Below are 15609 nucleotides of genomic sequence, written 5' to 3'. Positions count from 1 at the left end.
GTCCACCCTCTCTCCCTCCTCCATCCCTCTCTGTCCACCCTCTCTCCCTCCTCCATCCCTCTGTCTACCCTCCCTCCCTCCTCCATCTCTCTCTGTCTTCCCTTCTCTCCCTTCTCTCCCTCCTCTATCCCTCTCTGACTTCCCTCTCTCTCCCTCTCTCCCTCCTCCATCCCTCTCTGTCTACCCTCTCTCCCTCCTCCATCCCTCTCTGTCTACCCTCTCCCTCCCATCTCTCCCTTCTCTCCCCCTCCATCCCTCTCTGACTTCCCTCTCCCTCCCATCTCTCCCTCCTCCATCCCTTTCTGACTTCCCTCTCTCTCCCTCTCTCCCTCCTCCATCCCTCTCTGTCTACCCTCCCTCCCTCCCTCCTCCATCCCTCTCTGTCTACCCTCCCTCCCTCCTCCATCCCTCTCTGTCTACTCTCTCTCTCTCTCTCCTCCCTCCCTCCCTCCCTCCCTCCCTCCCTCCCTCCCTCCCTCCCTCCCTCCCTCCCTCCCTCCCTCCCTCCCTCCCTCCCTCCCTCCCTCCCTCCCTCCCTCCCTCCCTCCCTCCCTCCCTCCCTCCTTCATCTCTCTCTGTCTTCCCTTCTCTCCCTCCTCCATCCCTCTCTGTCTACCCTCCCTCCCTCCCTCTCTCCCTCCTCCATCCCTCTCCGTCTACCCTCCCTCCCTCCTCCATCTCTCTCTGTCTTCCCTTCTCTCCCTTCTCTCCCTCCTCTATCCCTCTCTGACTTCCCTCTCTCTCCCTCTCTCCCTCCTCCATCCCTCTCTGTCTACCCTCTCCCTCCCTTCTCTCCCTTCTCTCCCCCTCCATCCCTCTCTGACTTCCCTCTCCCTCCCTTCTCTCCCTCCTCCATCCCTTTCTGACTTCCCTCTCTGCCTCCTCCATCCCTCTCTGTCTACCCTCTCTCCCTCCTCCATCCCTCTCTGTCCACCCTCTCTCCCTCCTCCATCCCTTTCTGACTTCCTCTCTCTCCCTCTCTGCCTCCTCCATCCCTCTCTGTCTACCCTCTCTCCCTCCTCCATCCCCTCTCTCTCCCTCTCTCCCTCCTCCATCCCTCTCTGTCTACCCTCTCTGCCTCCTCCATCCCTCTCTGTCTACCCTCTCTCCCTCCTCCATCCCTCTCTCTCTCCCTCTCTCCCTCCTCCATCCCTCTCTGTCTACCCTCTCTCCCTCCTCCATCCCTCTCTGTCTTCCCTCTCCCTCCCTCTATAATAATGTATGTTCTATAAATTCAAATTCTACGGTTTAAAAGCCCTAAGAGTGGTAATGTCATTAAGCTGTTCATAGTTACGAGCCCCAGACTCAGGCTAATAACCCCAAATGAGACCTTATGGCTGAAATAGCCTTGGTTGTTCTTGAGTAGATCTTAACATGGACACAAGGCTGTCAGGGAAAAAAAGAGGGCAAAGAGCACAGGGGTGGGTGTACGTACGAGCAGTTGGCATTGTACGAGCAGGCGTATGTGTGTTGTAGTTGTACTGTTAGCCTGTACTGAGGCAGGTGGACTGAAACGGGGAAACAATATTTAATTTTAAGGCAAAAAAAAGTTGTTCAGGCTGATAGTTTGAAATGACTCAAATCCTATAAAATCCTGTTTTCTGAACAAGAACACGTTCAATCATAGAAATAGAACCCATTTCTATGAATCTGATCTTGTCACTGTTTGCACACTCATCCTTCCCAGAACAAATGATTTGAGCATTAAGGGCTGCAGTCACGTGCAGAGGGAACAACGCTTTAGCTCCATTACAGGATGCTGATACACATTACAGGATGCTGATACACATTACAGGATACTGATACACATTGCAGAATGCTGATACACATTATAGGATGCTGATACACATTACAGGATGCTGATACACATTACAGGATACTGATACACATTACAGGATGCTGATACACATTACAGGATGCTGATACACATTACAGGATGCTGATACACATTACAGGATGCTGATACACATTACAGGATACTGATACACATTGTAGGATGCTGATATACATTGTAGGATGCTGATGCACATTACAGGATGCTGATACACATTATAGGATGCTGATACACATTGTAGGATGCTGATACACATTACAGGATGCTGATACACATTATAGGATGCTGATACACATTGTAGGATGCTGATACACATTGTAGGATGCTGATACACATTACAGGATGCTGATATACATTGTAGGATGCTGATACACATTACAGGATGCTGATATACATTGTTGGATGCTGATGCACATTACAGGATGCTGATACACATTACAGGATGCTGATACACATTACAGGATGCTGATACACATTGTAGGATGCTGATACACATTACAGGATGCTGATATACATTTTAGGATGCTGATGCACATTACAGGATGCTGATACACATTACAGGATGCTGATACACATTGTAGGATGCTGATACACATTACAGGATGCTGATATACATTATAGGATGCTGATACACATTACAGGATGCTGATATACATTATAGGATGCTGATACACATTACAGGATGCTGATACACATTACAGGATGCTGATACACATTACAGGATGCTGATACACATTACAGGATGCTGATACACATTACAGGATGCTGAAATGCATTACAGGATGCTGATATACATTACAGGATGCTGATACACATTACAGGATGCTGATACACATTACAGGATGTTGAAATGCATTACAGGATGCTGATACACATTATAGGATGCTGATACACATTACAGGATGCTGATACACATTACAGGATGCTGATACACATTACAGGATGCTGATACACATTACAGGATGCTGATACACATTACAGGATGCTGATACACATTACAGGATGCTGATACACATTACAGGATGCTGAAATGCATTACAGGATGCTGATACACATTACAGGATGCTGATACACATTACAGGATGTTGATACACATTACAGGATGCTGATACACATTACATGATGTTGATACACATTACAGGATGTTGATACACATTACAGGATGCTGATACACATTACAGGATGCTGATACACATTACATGATGTTGATACACATTACAGGATGTTGATAACATACATGATGTTGATACACATTACAGGATGCTGATACACATTACAGGATGTTGATACACATTACATGATGTTGATACACATTACATGATGTTGATACACATTACAGGATGCTGATACACATTACATGATGTTGATACACATTACATGATGTTGATACACATTACATGATGTTGATACACATTACAGGATGCTGATACACATTACAGGATGCTGATACACATTACATGATGTTGATACACATTACAGGATGCTGATACACATTACAGGATGTTGATACACATTACAGGATGTTGAATGATGTTGATACACATTACAGGATGCTGATACACATTATACATGATGTTGATACACATTACATGATGTTGCTGATGCTGATACACATTACAGGATGCTGATACACATTACAGGATGCTGAAATGCATTACAGGATGCTGATATACATTACAGGATGCTGATACACATTACAGGATGCATTACAGGATGTTGAAATGCATTACAGGATGATACACATTATAGGAAATGCATTACAGGATGCTGATACACATTATAGGATGCTGATACACATTACAGGATGTTGATACACATTACAGGATGCTGATACACATTACATGATGTTGATACACATTACAGGATGCTGATACACATTACAGGATGCTGAAATGCATTACAGGATGCTGATATACATTACAGGATGCTGATACACATTACAGGATGTTGATACACATTACAGGATGCTGATACACATTACATGATGTTGATACACATTACAGGATGTTGATACACATTACAGGATGCTGATACACATTACAGGATGCTGATACACATTACATGATGTTGATACACATTACAGGATGTTGATACACATTACATGATGTTGATACACATTACAGGATGCTGATACACATTACAGGATGTTGATACACATTACATGATGTTGATACACATTACATGATGTTGATACACATTACAGGATGCTGATACACATTACATGATGTTGATACACATTACATGATGTTGATACACATTACATGATGTTGATACACATTACAGGATGCTGATACACATTACATGATGTTGATACACATTACATGATGTTGATACACATTACATGATGTTGATACACATTACAGGATGCTGATACACATTACAGGATGCTGATACACATTACATGATGTTGATACACATTACAGGATGCTGAAATGCTGATGCTGATACATTACAGGATGCTGATACACATTACAGGATGCTGATACACATTACAGGATGCTGATACACATTACATGATGTTGATACACATTACAGGATACACATTACAGGATGCTGATACACATTACAGGATGCTGATACACATTACAGGATGCTGATACACATTACAGGATGCTGATACACATTACATGATGTTGATACACATTACAGGATGCTGATACACATTACATGATGTTGATACACATTACATGATGCTGATACACATTACAGGATGTTGATACAGGATGCTGATACACATTACATGATGTTGATACACATTACATGATGCTGATACACATTACATGATGTTGATACACATTACAGGATGCTGATACACATTACATGATGCTGATACACATTACATTACATGATGTTGATACACATTACAGGATGCTGATACACATTATAGGATGCTGATACACATTACAGGATGCTGATACACATTACAGGATGCTGATACACATTACAGGATGCTGATACACATTACAGGATGTTGATACACATTACAGGATGCTGATACACATTACAGGATGCTGATACACATTACAGGATGCTGATACACATTACAGGATGCTGATACACATTACAGGATGCTGAAATGCATTACAGGATGCTGATATACATTACAGGATGCTGATACACATTACAGGATGTTGAAATGCATTACAGGATACTGATACACATTACAGGATGCTGATACACATTATAGGATGCTGATACACATTACAGGATGCTGATACACATTACAGGATGCTGATATAATTACAGGATGCTGATACACATTACAGGATGCTGATACACATTATAGGATTCTGATGCATATTACAGGATGCTGATACACATTACAGGATGCTGATACACATTACAGGATGCTGATACACATTACAGGATGCTGATATAATTACAGGATGCTGATACACATTACAGGATGCTGATACACATTATAGGATTCTGATACACATTACAGGATGCTGATATAATTACAGGATGCTGATACACATTACAGGATGCTGATACACATTATAGGATGCTGATACACATTACAGGATGCTGATACTTATCTGTGTGAGTTTTGTGAGCAGGAACCCGCACACTCAAAAAAACAGTGGGGGTAAGATCTGGGCAATTGGGCAAGGGATTGATAAATACAGATCATAATTTCCCTGAATTCATCATTAGTCTTCCTCATCACTCACATGAAAACAAACAAACACACACACACACACACACACACACACACACACACACACACACACACACACACACACACACACACACACACACACACACACACACACACACACACACACACACACACACTGGTGAGCAGGTCAGTGGACTGCAGCACAAAGACAATGGGAGGGGTTGTAGGTCACTCTACCAGCAGACAGGTCATAGAGGTCAGACTAACCTGATTGGAGGATCTGGAAAGGCTGTCGTCCATACAGTCTGCAGTATAGATCCCTGTATGCGTTAAACGACCCTAATCCTGCAGGGTCAGAGAGGGTCAGAGGCTGTTCAAGTGGGGGACAGAGATCCTCCCTGACCTCCCTGTCTGTCTGCAGCATGGACCTCCGTGAGGGGGCCCAGTAACCAGACTGACTGTCTCCAGAATGTAGCTCCGTGAGGAGGCTTGGTGACCAGCCTGAATGTCTCCAGTGTGGAGCTCTGTGAGGAGGCCCCCTGCTGCACAAAAAGACAAACCACCTAATGGAGTCATGCCCTGTTCACCAGCCCAGAAACTCAAACAAACTATTACTAGACCCAAGAAACCCACCCTCCCCTCTCATACACACAGGACCAAATGCACAGACAAACACAGAGACAGACACATACACACACACGCACACACACACACAAATGAGGCGCGCACGCACATGAAACGGGAGTAGAGACGTACCCCCCAGTGAGTCGTTAAAGGTTTAGGGGTCGACGTGGAGCCAGTGTCCAGTCTCATTACAAACAGGAGAGTTGAGAGGCACGCTAATCCACCCACCCCCTTCCACCAACACACACACACACACACACACACACACACACACACACACACACACACACACACACACACACACACACACACACACACACACACACACACACACACACAGGCACAGACACAGACACAGACACACAAACACATACACACACAGTAGTGGAGCGTCTATGTCAGTAGTTTGCCACTGGGGGCGACAGACGCTTTGTCTATGTGTTGCCATAGAGACTGGATTGTACAGCAAGGTATAAAGAAATCCAAAGGGAAAGCTGCTTAAGTTTCTAACTGAAGATCAGAAACTCCCTGGAGACAGAAGAGATAATGGCATTGGATCTGGAGGATTATTTCCATACTGTCTTTGAGGAACACCTCTTAATGTGAGTTTGTTTGTATTTGTGTTAGTATGCTCTCTGCTAGTGGGGTTGAGAGAAGGAACACAGATTGATGTCCACAGAAGGTTCTGTGTGTATGCGTGTGTGCGTGCGTTTCTGCATGCATACTTTCGTGCTTATGTGTGTAGGAAAGTGCCTGTGCGGGACAGAGGTCTGATGAGCGGAGCCACACGGATGATTGAGAAACAGAGAGAGATCAGAGAGGTGGATAAACAGCTCCAGACACACAGAGAGGTAGGAGCTACGTTCTTATTTATAGTACTCATAATCATGAGAACCTGTGACAAAAATGTGACTATCGTAGTTAGGGATATTGTGTGTGATATTGTGTGTGTACCTGTGTGTGTGTGTGTGTGTGTGTGTGTGTGTGTGTGTGTGTGTGTGTGTGTGTGTGTGTGTGTGTGTGTGTGTGTGTGTGTGTGTGTGTGTGTGTGTGTGTGTGTGTGTGTGTGTGTTTCACAGGAGTTTGAGTTAAAGACGGAGAGTTTGCAAAGGCGGAGAGATGAGGTGAAGAAGAAGGAGGAGAAACTGAAGGAGTCGCTGCTCAAATTTGACAAATTCCTCAAAGTTGGTGGCTAACACACACACACGCACACACACAAGCACTGAAACACACAGACTCTGGAAAAAACATTGTAATCAAATGTGCCATCTTGCAGGAAAACGACTCAAAGCGTGGTCGGGGTGAGAAGAAGGCAGAGAGAGAGAGGGATGCTGTACGTCAGAAGGAGGGAGAGATAGAGAAACTGAAGGAGGAGTGTGCTGTCCTGGAGGCCTGGAGATTGAGGCTGCAGCGCAGGGTGGAGAAGAGTGCCTTCTACTGGACCTTTCTGGAACAGGTCCTCAGACTGGCCAAGGTACCCAAGCCTGCTGGCATTCACTAAAAACACCCTATTCGCACTACTGTGCTAAACTGAACCCCCCTCTATCTTTCCTCTCTTCTGGGTATTATCATGAATATACCCCCCCCCCCCCCCCAGTTCATCTGATCTGTTCTCAACTCCAGAGAATTTAAATGTAAAAAACATACCGTGCTTCCTGTGGGATCATGGCACTTGCTTTCTCTTGGAAGTTACATTTTTATAATCAAATAATCTACCAGCTCACGCATGTTGCATATGCCATGTCCATATCCCTGTTTAACCATAACCCTAACCATAGCCTCAACCATAACCCTAACCATAGCCTCAACCACAACCCTAGCCATAGCCTCAACCATAACCTTAACCATAGCCTCAACCACAACCCTAACCTGAAACCTTAACCCGAGCCTCAATCCTAACTCTAGCTTCATGTCCATATCCCTGTTTAACCATAACCCTAACCATAGCCTCAACCACAACCCTAACCATAGCCTCAACCACAACCCTAACCATAGCCTCAACCACAGCCCTAACCTGAAACCTTAACCCGAGCCTCAATCCTAACTCTAGCTTCATGTCCACATCCCGGTTCAAACCTAACCCTAGCTTCAACCCTAACCCAAACCCTAACCCTTAGCCTAAACCTCTCCACATCCCGATTGAACATCCCGTCACCCTTAGCCTCAACCACAAACCTAACCCTAGCTTCAACCCAAACCCAAACCCTAACCCTAACCCTAAACCTCTCCACATCCCGATTGAACATCCCGTCACCCTTAGCCTCAACCACAAACCTAACCCTAGCTTCAACCCTAACCCTAGCTTCAACCCTAACTCTAGCTTCATGTCCACATCCCGGTTCAACCCTAACCCTAGCTTCAACCCTAACTCTAGCTTCATGTCCACATCCCGGTTCAACCCTAACCCTAGCTTCAACCCTAACTCTAGCTTCATGTCCACATCCCGGTTCAACCCTAACCCTAGCTTCAACCCTAACTCTAGCTTCATGTCCACATCCCGGTTCAACCCTAACCCTAGCTTTAACCCTAACTCTAGCTTCATGTCCACATCCCGGTTCAACCCTAACCCTAGCTTTAACCCTAACTCTAGCTTCATGTCCACATCCCGGTTTCAACCCTAACCCTTAGCTTCAACCCTAACTCTAGCTTCATGTCCACATCCCGGTTCAACCCTAACCCTAGCTTCAACCCTAATTCTAGCTTCATGTCCACATCCCGGTTCAACCCTAACCCTAGCTTCAACCTAACTCTAGCTTCATGTCCACATCCCGGTTCAAACCTAACCCTAGCTTCAACCCTAACTCTGGCTTCATGTCCACATCCCGGTTCAACCCTAACCCTAGCTTTAACCCTAACTCTAGCTTCATGTCCACATCCCGGTTCAACCCTAACCCTAGCTTCAACCCTAACTCTAGCTTCATGTCCACATCCCGGTTCAACCCTAACCCTAGCTTTAACCCTAACTCTAGCTTCATGTCCACATCCCGGTTCAACCCTAACCCTAGCTTCAACCCTAACTCTAGCTTCATGTCCACATCCCGGTTCAACCCTAACCCTAGCTTCAACCCTAACTCTAGCTTCATGTCCACATCCCGGTTCAACCCTAACCCTAGCTTCAACCCTAATTCTAGCTTCATGTCCACATCCCGGTTCAACCCTAACCCTAGCTTCAACCCTAACTCTAGCTTCATGTCCACATCCCGGTTCAAACCTAACCCTAGCTTCAACCCTAACTCTAGCTTCATGTCCACATCCCGGTTCAACCCTAACCCTAGCTTCAACCCTAACTCTAGCTTCATGTCCACATCCCGGTTCAACCCTAACCCTAGCTTCAACCCTAACTCTAGCTTCATGTCCACATCCCGGTTCAACCCTAACCCTAGCTTCAACCCTAACTCTAGCTTCATGTCCACATCCCGGTTCAACCCTAACCCTAGCTTCAACCCTAACTCTAGCTTCATGTCCACATCCCGGTTCAACCCTAACCCTAGCTTTAACCCTAACTCTAGCTTCATGTCCACATCCCGGTTCAACCCTAACCCTAGCTTCAACCCTAACTCTAGCTTCATGTCCACATCCCGGTTCAACCCTAACCCTAGCTTTAACCCTAACTCTAGCTTCATGTCCACATCCCGGTTCAACCCTAACCCTAGATTCAACCCTAACTCTAGCTTCATGTCCACATCCCGGTTCAACCCTAACCCTAGCTTCAACCCTAACTCTAGCTTCATGTCCACATCCCGGTTCAACCCTAAACCTAGCTTCAACCCTAACTCTAGCTTCATGTCCACATCCCGGTTCAACCCTAACCCTAGCTTCAACCCTAACTCTAGCTTCATGTCCACATCCCGGTTCAACCCTAACCCTAGCTTCAACCCTAATTCTAGCTTCATGTCCACATCCCGGTTCAACACTAACCCTAGCTTCAACCCTAACTCTAGCTTCATGTCCACATCCCGGTTCAAACCTAACCCTAGCTTCAACCCTAATTCTAGCTTCATGTCCACATCCCGGTTCAACCCTAACCCTAGCTTCAACCCTAACTCTAGCTTCATGTCCACATCCCGGTTCAACCCTAACCCTAGCTTCAACCCTAACTCTAGCTTCATGTCCACATCCCGGTTCAACCCTAACCCTAGCTTCAACCCTAATTCTAGCTTCATGTCCACATCCCGGTTCAACCCTAACCCTAGCTTCAACCCTAACTCTAGCTTCAAATGTATAATGTGTACATGTGTGTGTGTGTATACAGTATGAGGATGTGTGGGAGCTACTGGGGAGGTTTGCCACCCTGCTATCCACCAAAGAGCAGCTGCGGCAGAGGGAGAGTGAGGTGCAGGAGCAAGCTGATGGCCAACGGGGGGCGCTACAGAGACACACAGAGCAGCAGAGCTGCAGCATTCTGCAGAAGAATAACCTGTTGTCTCAGCTACAGACAGAGCTGGACCAGATACGCTCCAACACTCTCAGATGGGTACCAGACCTGATCACGCATTCACAGGGTCGTCACTAGAGGGTAGTCACGAGAGGGTCGTCACTAGTTACCACAGCCACAAAGTCCTAATTATGGCTAAACCTGTTTCTACAATTTATCTTCTCAATATCTGATTTTAAACCTAACGCTAACCTTAACAACACTATCCTTATGCCTATCCCTCACCTTAAATTAAGACCAAAAAACAACTTTTTGGTGTCATTAATGTTTACGATATAGCCAATATGCCTTTGTGGCTGTGGTAACTAGTGACAATCCCTTTAGATGGGTCACTGATTTACAATTGATTATAGTCCATGTCTCTCTATCCAGAATATAAACAATGTTTTTTGTTCAGGAGAACACGTGGTATCACATCCAGACCACAGCGGCGAAGGAGACGCTTTTATTGGGCCAAATTAAAGTGGTGACCCTTAACCTCTACCACATGATGGGTGGGACCACAGGGCAGGAAAAGGACGTGGCCATCGATGACACAGAGACACAGCTAAAGAAGGTTAGTGATGTTATTATGTCATGGATTGAGGTTTGTGATGTCACAGATGGACTATGTTTGTGATGTCACTGCTGGAAAGGGTCAGTGATGTCACAGCTGGAGAAGGTTTGTGATGTCACTGTGATGTTACAGATGGAGGTTTGTGATGTCACAGATAGTGAAGGTTAGTGATAGAAATATAATGAATAGAACATACTTTGAACCTCTATCCCTGATACACATCAACCCACATCAACTCCATCATCCCAGACACCCTAGACCCACTCCAATTTGCATACCACTCCAACAGATCTATGGATGGTGCAATCTCAATTGCACTCCACACTAACCTCAACCCCCTAGAAAAGAGGAATACCTACACTTCCGTTCAAAAGTTTGGAGTCAATTAGAAATGTCCTTGTTTTGAAAGAAAAGTACATTTTTGGTCCGTCAAAATGATCAGAAATACAGTGTAGACATTGTTAATGTTGTAAATGACTATTGTAGCTGGAAACCAATTTGTAAGTCGCTCTGGATAAGAGCGTCTGCTAAATGACTTAAATGTAATGTAAATGTAATGTAATGAAACGGCAGATATTTAAACATAGGCTGTCACGCCCTGACCATAGTAAGCTGTTTATTCTCTATGTTGGTTGGGGTGTGATTGTGACTTGGGTGGGTCATCTAGGTGAATTGTATTTCTATGGTGGCCTGATATGGTTCCCAATCAGAGGCAGCTGTTTATCGTTGTCTCTGATTGGGGATCATATTTAGCTAGCCATTTCCCCATTGTGATTTGTGGGATCTTGTCTACAGTTAGTTGCCTGTGTGCACACCAGTAGCGTCACGTTTCGGTTGGTAGTTTGTTGTTTTTGTTCAGTGTTTATTTTTTAAAGGATAATGTACGCATACCACCACCATGGTCCATTCATTACGACGAGCGTGACATAGGCGTACAGAGGCCCATTATCAGCAACCATCACTCCTGTGTTCCAATGGCACGTTGTGTTAGCTAATCCAAGTTTATAATTTTAAAAGGCTAATTGTCAATAGAAAACCCTTTCGCAATTATGTTAGCACAGCTGAAAACTGTTGTTCTGATTAAAGAAGCAATACAACTGGCCTTTTTTAGACTAGTGGAGTATCTGGAGCATCAGCATTTGTGGGTTCGATTACAGGCTCAAAATGGCCAGAAACAAAACTTTTTTATGATACTTGTCAGTCTATTCTTGTTCTCTGAAATGAAGGCTATTCCATGTGAGAAATTTCCAAGAAACTGAAGGTCTTGTACAACGCTGTGTACTACTCCCTTCACAGAACAGCGCAAACTGTTTCTAACCAGAATAGAAAGAGGAGTGGGAGGCCCCGGTGCACAACTGAGCAAGAGGACAAGTACATTAGAGTGTTAAGTTTGAGAAACAGATGCCTCACAAGTCAGGCAGTAAGACCAAGGAACTGATTGTGGACTACAGGAAACGGACCTGCAGTGGAGCTGGTCGAGAACTTCCTTGATTACCAAATTACAAAGGACTTGGTCGACACACACGCAAACAATCGAGAAGAAAGCGCAACAGCAATTCAACCTCCTCAGGAGGTTGAAAAGATTTGGCATGGGCCCTCAGATCCTCAAAAAGTTCTACAGCTGCACCATTGAGAGAATACTGACCGGCTGCATCACTGCTTGGTATGGTAACTGCACCGCCTTCGATCGCATGGCACTACAGAGGGTGGTGTAGACAGCCTTGTACACCACTGGGGCCAAGTTTCCTGCCATCCAGGACCTCTACATAAGGCAGTGTGAAAGGAAGGCCCAGATAGTTGTTGAAAGACTCCAGTCACCCAAGCCATAGACCCAAGCCATAGACCCAAGCCATAGTCCTCTCTGCTTCCGCACGGCAATTGGTACCGGAACATCAAGTCTGAAACCAACAGGCTCCTGAACAGCTTCTAACGGAGCGAATGGAATGGCCTCAAACACATTGAAACCATGTGGTTTTGGCACTGACCCTGGAACTTTCAATATCAAGTGTCAATATGCAGGGAACTAACGCTCATGTTCTTCTTATTTCTATTTTTCATGTGTTTTTGTTCGACTTTGCTTTTTTATTTAAAACAATTATAGTATTACTGATATTGATTACTGCATTGTTGGGAAAGAGCAAGCAAGAAAGCCATTTCACTGTACTAGTGCACATGACAACTTAAAACTTGTCAATTTGACTGGTAAACTCATGGGTACCCTCGCAATGGCTGCCTGGTATTGTGATGCAATCATTTCCATAGTAATGTAGAATGTTCATTAAAATAATACTTACTGACGTGGCTCATGCAATCAAATTTACACTCAGTGGCCAATTTATTAGTTAGACCCATCAAGTACCGGGTCTGAACCACTTCGCCTCCAGAACAGTCTGAATTCTTTGAAACATGGAAACATTGCTCCATTGGTATCAAGGGACCTAACGTGTGCCAGGAAAACATTCCCCACACCATTACACCACCGCCAACAGCCTGTACCGTTGACAGTAGGCAGGATGGGGCCATGGAGCCATATCGCCAAATCCTGACTCTGCCATCAGCATGATCCAACAGGAACCAGGATTCATTGGACCAGACAATGTTTTTCCACTCCTCAATTGTCCAGTGATGGTGATAACGTGCCCCCTGGAGCAGCTTCTTTTAGCTGATAGGAGTAGAACCCGGTGTGGTTGTTTGTTGCAACAGCCCAACCGTGACAAGGACTGACGAGTTGTGTGTTCCAAGGTGCTGTCCTGCACACCACTGTTGTACTGCGCAGTTATTTGTGTGTTTGTTACCCACCCATTTAGCTTGCAAGATTCTTGCTATTCTCCTTCGACCTCTCATCAACAAGCTGTTTTCACCCACAGGACTGCCGCTGACTAGATGTTTTTTGTTTGTCGTACCATTATCAGTAAACCCTACACACGAGACTGGCACCGATGATCATACCACACTAAAAGTCGCCTAGGTCACTCATTTTGCCCCTTCTAACGTTCAATCGAACTGTAACTGAATGCCTGTCTGCCTGCTTTATATAGCAAGTCATGGCCACATGATTCACTGTCTGTAGGAGCGAACCGTTTTCTAGAACGGGGTGGTGTACCTAATAAACTGGCCACTGTGTGTATTTTGTAATGTCAGTTAAGTTGATTCAAAAATGCACAGCACAGATTGAAGGATACACCTCTTGCTTTTACTTCCTGCTTTGCTCCTATGGGTACACTCACAATGGCCGCCAGTCCCCCCCATTATGCCACCATTGACTTGAAAGGGATTCCCGTTCTATTCATTCTATTCCTATGGATGACACAGCTGAAGGTCAGTTATGTCACATTTATGTCACAGCTAGAGAAGGTTAGTGATGTCACAGTTAGAGAAGGATACTGATGTCACAGTGATTTAGAGTAGCAGACATATTAATTTGTTAACAGTAAAATCAAAATGTGTGTTCCTCTCCAGATCCAGCTCTTCATCCAAGACCAGTCTGCCATGGTGAACAACCTCAAACAGAGCCCTTCTCATGCCACTACTAAAGCCAATTTGAAGTGAACAGGTGGAGGATGATCTCGACAGAGGATCCTGCAGTTCTTATTATTGGAGATTTCAATCCATGTCTTGTATTGTTTTCACACAGATAGTAATGTTATGGGCAGCACTCTGTGCAGCAGTGGTGGGAAAAGTACATAAAAGATACCTTAATAGAAAATAACTAATAACTAATAATAACTAATAAGTAAAAGTGAATGTCAAACAGTAAAAAACAACTTGAGTAAAAGTCTAAAAGTATATGGTTGTACATGTACTTAAATAGTGGTGAAAAAATAACTTGTCATAATTGCTATATATGCAATATATCAAATTCCTTATACTATGCAAACCAGACAGCACAATTGTCTTGTTTATTTTATTTACGGAGAGCCAGGTGCACATTTCAACACTCAGACATAATTTACAAACAAACACAGTATTTGTGTTTATTTAGTCCGCCAGATCAGAGACAGTAGGGATGGCAAAGCTTTATATTGTTAGGTTTGTGAATTGGACCATATTGATGTCCTGCCTGAGCATTCAAAATGTAACTAGTACTTTTGGGTGTCAGGGAAAATGTATAGGAGTAAAAAGTACATATTTTCTTTAGGAATGTAATGGAGTAAAAGTTGTCAAAAATATAAATAGTAAAGTACAGATACCCCTAAAAACGACTTTACACCACTGCTGTGGAGCAAACGTAGCATGATGACAATACTACTTCTGCAATCAGTCTAGTACTGACACCTAGTGGCAACTGTAGGGAATACTAACTATACATATCAATAGAGGGCCAAACTGTTTAGTGTTTCTCAAGCCTTGATCAAATGTATCCAACAATTGCATGGTGCCAGTTTTCTACTATTCTGATCAATTTTGCATAACAACTATAAATTGTTGAGTTCCATTTAAACTGATTCATTAATACAATACTGTACATGTTTCAATAAAAAATATTTTTAAACAATGGTTTAACAAAATTCCCTTTTCTTTTAAGAACACTTAAAAAT

The 15609-nt window shown here is 44.2% G+C and overlaps 1 protein-coding gene across 1 annotated transcript; it reads left to right on the top strand.

Annotated features, from left to right (window-relative positions):
* Positions 1 to 6534: 6534 nt before the first annotated feature.
* Positions 6535 to 15568, top strand: cfap73 (cilia and flagella associated protein 73). The gene is made up of 7 exons (XM_052478882.1): positions 6535 to 6682; positions 6826 to 6931; positions 7160 to 7264; positions 7357 to 7554; positions 10333 to 10554; positions 10913 to 11071; positions 14531 to 15568. The coding sequence occupies exons 1-7, from the start codon at positions 6627 to 6629 to the stop codon at positions 14618 to 14620; spliced, it is 936 nt and encodes a 311-aa protein (XP_052334842.1). The 5' UTR covers positions 6535 to 6626; the 3' UTR covers positions 14621 to 15568.
* Positions 15569 to 15609: the final 41 nt, after the last annotated feature.

The sequence above is a fragment of the Oncorhynchus keta genome, chromosome 25 (genome assembly GCF_023373465.1).
Source record: "Oncorhynchus keta strain PuntledgeMale-10-30-2019 chromosome 25, Oket_V2, whole genome shotgun sequence".
In the NCBI taxonomy this organism is placed as follows: Eukaryota; Metazoa; Chordata; class Actinopteri; order Salmoniformes; family Salmonidae; genus Oncorhynchus; species Oncorhynchus keta.
Note: the sequence above shows the minus strand (reverse complement) of the source record. Positions and strands in the feature narration are given on the sequence as shown.

Coding starts and splice junctions, on each gene's coding strand:
- cfap73 (XM_052478882.1), top strand. CDS start 6,627: ATGGCATTGGATCTGGAGGATTATTTCCATACTGTCTTTGAGGAACAC. Junction 6,683..6,825: donor TTTGAGGAACACCTCTTAAT/GTGAGTTTGTTT, acceptor TTATGTGTGTAG/GAAAGTGCCTGTGCGGGACA. Junction 7,555..10,332: donor AGGTCCTCAGACTGGCCAAG/GTACCCAAGCCT, acceptor GTGTGTATACAG/TATGAGGATGTGTGGGAGCT.